The sequence below is a fragment of the Bombina bombina genome, chromosome 2 (assembly GCF_027579735.1).
Source record: "Bombina bombina isolate aBomBom1 chromosome 2, aBomBom1.pri, whole genome shotgun sequence".
NCBI lineage: Eukaryota > Metazoa > Chordata > Amphibia > Anura > Bombinatoridae > Bombina > Bombina bombina.
The window spans coordinates 943468992-943475554 of record NC_069500.1 but is presented as its reverse complement, the minus strand read 5'-3'; the positions used below and the strand labels follow the sequence as shown (position 1 = coordinate 943475554).

The following is a 6563-nucleotide window of genomic DNA, read 5'->3' as shown; positions in this document are numbered from 1 at the left end:
CTACCGGATATCGAGTGTGATAAACCAATTAATTATTTTTTTCATTAATATATACTTTGAATGAACCTTTCAACATTTGTTTTAACACAAGTTCATTTAATTATATTCTATATGACTCTGGTTAATAATATATCATTGTATGTGGTCTAAATACTAATCTTTACCACAGATCTCTTTTTCATTATTATTATTATCAAGGGGCTTTATGAGATAACTGTATATACAAATATATTTATACAGATTATACTGTTACCCTAACACTGTGCTAACTGACCACTGCTGTAGAGCCTATTGCCACCTATTATTTGACTGGCTGTACTCTACACACTAGACCGGGTACAGAATTAACATACAAGGTAAAATTCACAATGTAAGTTGTCTAAGTGAGCCAACTGCTAAACACTCCTTATACACGATAAAACAACACAGTCACAATGAACGATGTTAAAAATCAATTAAATAACAAATGTAACACAATATTCAAGAATAAAAACACAACCTAACTAATACATATAACATTGAAACAAACTAACTAATAAAAGTAGCCTTGAACATGCTACCTATCTCACCTCGATGTCCCCAGGAGTATGGTAAACTTTGATGTGTATTCAAGTGTTTGAATAAGAATCCTCCTGTCTCTGTTGCTGAGAGCGGTGCTGCTTTAATGCTCGTTAGACGCTGAAGAGCGCCCAAACAACTGGTAGCTGTGAACACAAAAAAGGAACAGAGCGCAACCGCAACTCAAGGTAAAAGTTTTATTATTTTGTCAAGCGCTAAAAACAAATTGCACTTACAAGAAGTTGGCAATATTCAAGCCTTTAGGTTTAACAGTCCGCTAGATCGCAATTTCTCTGTTAGCCCTCCACGCTGGAATCGGATATGGCGTCTCCGGGAAGTCCACAGGCTCAGGTGTCAATAACCAAATGGTGACTAGTAAACAAGTACTTGTAAGAGCAAATAGATATAAATGTCTTTCAACAGTATCCCTTTTTAAGGTCTACGCGTTTCGTCCTCTTTTGTCGGGACTTTCTCAAGACTCAGGGTATGATCATACCCTGAGTCTTGAGAAAGTCCCGACAAAAGACTAGTCACCATTTGGTTATTGACACCTGAGCCTGTGGACTTCCCGGAGACGCCATATCCGATTCCAGCGTGGAGGGCTAACAGAGAAATTGCGATCTAGCGGACTGTTAAACCTAAAGGCTTGAATATTGCCAACTTCTTGTAAGTGCAATTTGTTTTTAGCGCTTGACAAAATAATAAAACTTTTACCTTGAGTTGCGGTTGCGCTCTGTTCCTTTTTTGTGTTCATATTTATACAGATAATCCACAATTAGTATATTTGGGATCTGATCCTTGTTTAGCGCTTCTCTCATTCTCTTCCTCCCATTTACTACTGTAGAGATACCCTCACCTCCCTCGGGTGGGACCTCTCTCCACACCTCTCTCCAATCTCTGAGATATATAGCTGCTCATACAGGATTCCCACCAACATTCTAGCTAACTTCACACATAGCGCCAACCCTGGTGAGTGTGGTGTGCTTCTCTACCTCTTTTCTTCCCCAAGAGGATACAGGTCCCCCACACATACCACTCCTTCTCCATATATATGTATGTATGTATTGGGCGATATGGGCAAAAATGAAAATTGCGATTTTGGACCCAAAAAATCATGATTTTCTTATAAATGATTATAACACCTTAATTTGTCAATAAAAAAAATATTTAAGACTACATAATCTTAATGTACATGTTTATGAATGTCCAATACACTCTGGGAGCATAAAAATACAAACCACGTGTGTGTGTGTGTATCTATATATATATATATATATATATATATATATATATATATATATATATATATATATATATATATATATATATACACACACACACACACGTGTGTGTAACTGTGTATGTGATTGTATATATATATATATATATATATATATATATATATATATATATATATATATATATATATATATATATGAAATGTATTTTTTATTCTTTTTTTTAAACATTTTATCTTGACTGAAAATGAGCCCTTTTCCTGTCCAGGAATCCAATACAGGCATATAGCAGTAGGGGCTGCTCCTTTCAGAAATGCTGTGCATTGCTGATATCAAATACATTGTAGATGCAGTTAACCCAGCAGCTAGCTAGCAGAAGGGACTGCCATTTTAGCCTTTTTGGCAGCCGTGGGGTTAACTGCATCTGCTATGTATTCGAGCCATTTCTCAGAGAGCAGGAGATTGTGTGGAAGGTTCTATAATGATTACACATCCTAAGTTTCAGACTGCAGACGTCCCTAGGGGGAAATATAAGTAAGTGGCTTTCCCTCCTCTTCACATCTCCTGCATGGGCTCTGCTTTTAGACTTCTATAGATTGATCGGCTGCTACTGAGATCATAAACAGAAAGTGAAAGTAAAACAGTTATTTTACAAATGTGTGCTAAAAGCAACCACTAGATGGAGCTGGTTTGCAAGAAATCACATACAAACCAATGCAGTACAGACACATATGAGGATTTTTTTGTAGCAAAAAATTGCGTACTCTCGCGGTTTTTAAATCGCAGGGATTAATCGTGGTTTTAAATCGCATATGCGATTAATCGTGCAGCCCTAAAATATATATATATATATATATATACACACAGTATATATACTGTATATATACTATTATTATCAGTTATTTGTAGAGCTCCAACAGATTCTGCAGCGCTATAAACATAGGCGGTATACAAGTTAACATTTATATGGATCAAATGGGTAGAGGGCCCTGCCGAGAGTCGCACTGTTGTAGTCAGCTCTTATGAAGGTGATCTGCAAACAGTTGGCTCTTAGGCTTACATGCTAAGCAGGTTCATGGCGGATAGTAATTTAGGAGAGCAACTGGTATTAGTAAAGGTTAGTGTAGGTTGTATGCATCCCTGAACAGTAGAGTCTTTAGGGAGCTCTTGAAGCTTTTAAAACTAGGGGAGAGTCTTGTGGAGCGAGGCAGAGAGTTCCACAAGATGGGAGCCAGTCTGGAGAAGTCTTGTAAACGGGAAAGTGAAGAGTTAACAAGAGAGGAGGAGAGGAGGAGGTTGTGAGCAGAGCAAAGGGCGGGAGGGAGAGTATCTGGAGACAAGGTCTGAGACGTTGGGGGCAGCAGTGCAGTTGAGGTCCTTGTATGTCAGAGTCAGAATTTTGTGTTTAATCCTTGAGGCATGAGGACGTCAGTGAAGGGATTGGTAGAGAGGTGCAGCAGATGAAGAGCGACGCGTAAGGAAGATGAGCCTGGCAGAGTCATTCATTATGGATTGTAAAGGAGCTAGGCAGCAGCTATGGAGACCAGAGAGGATGGAGTTGCAGTAGTCGAGGTGAGAAAGGATGAGAGAGTGGATTAAAATCTTAGTTGTGTCTTGTGTAAGGAAATGTCTAATTTTAGAGATGTTTTTGAGGTGGAACCATCAGGATTTAGCCAAGGACTGAATGAAGAGTGAAAGAAAGATCTGAGTCAAATGCGATTCTGAGTCATCGACAGTTATAGAGGGATTGGGGGTGGAGATTTTGGAAGAAGGGGGAAAATAAGGAGCTCAGTTTTGGAGAGCTTTAGCTTGAGGTAGTGAGAGGACATCCAGGAAGAGATGTGAGAAAGACAGTTAGTGACACGGGTTAGCAAGGAAAGAGATAGGTCTGGTGCAGAGAGTTAGATTTGGTTGTCATTGTCATACTAATGATATTGAAACCCGTGGGACTTTATTAAGGGACCGAATGAAGATGTGTAGTTTGAGAAGTGAAGGGGACAGAGGACAGAGCATTGCGGTACCCCAACAGAAAGTGGCGACGGGGCAGAGGAAGCCCCAGAGAAGGCTACACTAAAGGTACGGTTAGACAGGTAGGAAGAGAACCACACGAGGGCTGTTTTACAAATGCCGAAGGATTGGAGGGTTTGGAGCAAAAGAGAATGGTCAACAGTATCAAAGGCTGCAAACAGATCAAGGAGGATAAGCAGAGAGAAGTGGCCTTTGGATTTTGCTGTAAGTAGTTCATTAGGAACCCTAATGATTGCTGTCTCTGTGGAGTGATGGGGACAAAATCCAGATTGCAGTGAGTCAAGGAGGGAGTTTAATGTAAGGAACTGGGATAGGCGTGCATATACCAGATTTTCAAGAAGCTTTGAGGCAAGAGGGAGTAAGGAAATAGGACAGTAGTTGGATGGGGAGATTGGATCGAGAGAAGGTTTTTTTTGAGGATAGGTGTGACCAGTGCATGTTTCAGCGATGAGGGAAATATACCAGTGCTGAGGGAAAGGTTGAAAATGTGTGTGAGTATAGGGGTAAGGGTAGAAGAGAGGGAGGGGAGTAGCTGTGAGGGGATGAGGTCGAGGGGACAGGTAGTGAGGTGAGAAGACAGTATAAGGGCTGAAACTTCTTCCTCCGTAACAGGGGCAAAATAGCTAAATATATGGCTATATGGGTTTTGGTTGATTGTGAGCTTTTGAGGGGGTGAGAGACTGGAAGTATGTTGGGAGCTGATACATATTATAGCCCTTTCTAGTTGAGTACCTCGTCATATACCATATACCTTTTAAAATAATATTTATATGAAATATTTATATCAGCAAGTGTATATTTAAGGGGAATAGTTTATTTTAATGTATTTATGTTGCACAACTTTTTTTGTTTTTTTAACTCTTTTTAAACTCTACGCTAGGTCTTCAGCAGCGTTAATCCGTTGAGCGCAAATTTTGTTTGCGCTCAAGTGCAAAGGTTTACTTTCAACTAGTCAAATTCTTGCTAGTTAGCGCAGTCACAATATTGCTTCTCATGTCCTGCGCTAACAAAAGATCTCCATTTGTAATTTGTCCCTTTAATATTTCTCTTTGTAAAAATAAAAAAATGTCACTCTTGCTACCCTCACATTTTTACATTTTGTACTGCTGAGCTGCCTATAAAAAATCATTTCAGAATCTGTGCTTTTCATAGGTCTTATCTTTGCCTGTGGTGCTGCAGTCGCTCATTTAGCCATGACTCAGACAGCAACATATTGCTTTCTTGCAGGCTGTTTGTTCAGGCTTGCTGATAAGGCTGTGTTTTGCCAAGGAAGGCGCAGGCTTGTTTCTCCACAGCTGTATGTTTTCTCCCAATTCATATGTTGAGTCAAATGGCTTACCAGATATATTCTGTTTGTATATTTATGTTCCTCTGGTGCAATGTCTTCCTGTTCTTTTAGGTGATCAAGCCCAAGGCTGAGACACAGCTACAAGAATTTCTGGTGCCAAAGCCAAAAACATCCGGCGGGATCCCTCAGGCCAGCGTACGGGTGACAGAAAGAATTGCCTGCCCTGAGGACATGAACCTGGTGGATCATGTCTCCTTAATTACAAACAGCATAGAATCTCTTCACAGGTTAGTAATCTTTCTTACTGACACTGCAGAATATGTTTATCATGCAGCATTGCTCAATGACATAGCCAGACAAACATTCTATGCAAATGCTTAGTTTAACTGCTTCATTGTCTGCAGACTTTCTGAGGTATTACATTAGCTATTGCTTTACATAACTGCACTGGAACCACTAACCCTCTTCACTGGAAATGCCCTAAAGCAATGAGTAGTAATTGACCCGACAGTAAATCAATGTAAAACTGGTTGTGTGTAATTGACAGGTTTGTTTATGAGGATGTTACATTTTATTATATGAACTCTATAATCAAATAATGATTACAATTAGTGGGACAAATTTACCATGCTGCCTCTTCCATTTCGCTGGCCTTGTGCAATTTTAAACAACGTTCCAATTTACTTCTATTATCTAATTTTCACCTTATTTTTAATATCCTTTGTTGAAAAGCATGCCTAGGTAGGCCCAGAAACAGCAATGCCCTCCTGGGAGCTAGCTGCTGATTGGCCGTTGCACATATTTGCCTCTTGTTATTGGCTCTCCCTATATGTTCAGCCAACTCGTAGAAGTATATTGCTGCTCCAAGAATAAAAAGATATCAAGACAATCAAGCAACTTTGATAATATAAATTCATTGGAATGTTGTTTAAAATGGGTCAATATGTCTGAATCCTGAGAGAATTTGTTTGGGTTTCATGTCCCTTTAACATAGGAACTAGTGAAGGCCCTGTTTAGCTTTATCCACCGTTTAAAGTCATGGGGGAAATGACTGTCACAAAAGTCTGGTCTGGTCTACAGGGGTAAGATTAGTCTATTAACAAAGAAGGTATGCAGTGCATTATACCAAGAAATAAGTGTTATGCATTAGTACATTTAATCTATTAATTATGTGCTCCTTTACCTAATTGGTTCTTGTGATCTTTACAAATGCTTTCATTTCCTACCTCATTTTGCATATTCCCTTGACAGATAACTGTGCAAACATTTTGTTATGTATATTATTATAATAAAATTAATCAAATAAAAATAATCATCAAAAGCAGCAGCAGCAGCATGTAATATTATAGAATTATTAACTGGTCATGAGATCTGTTTTTGTCTCAAATTACAATTGTTTCTTGACTTCCTTTTGGTTTTTGTTTTCTTTTAATAATTTTGCTGGTATGAAA

The 6563-nt window shown here is 38.9% G+C and overlaps 1 protein-coding gene across 6 annotated transcripts in view; it reads left to right on the top strand.

Moving 5' to 3' along the window:
* FAM13A (family with sequence similarity 13 member A) overlaps positions 1-6563 on the top strand; it is a 775968-nt gene that overhangs the window by 392820 nt on the left and 376585 nt on the right. For all 6 annotated transcript variants that reach the window (XM_053703428.1, XM_053703423.1, XM_053703425.1 and 3 more), the window contains one exon: positions 5224-5399. In XM_053703428.1, the coding sequence (XP_053559403.1) occupies positions 5224-5399 (176 nt within the window). The remainder of the gene's footprint in view (positions 1-5223; positions 5400-6563) is intronic.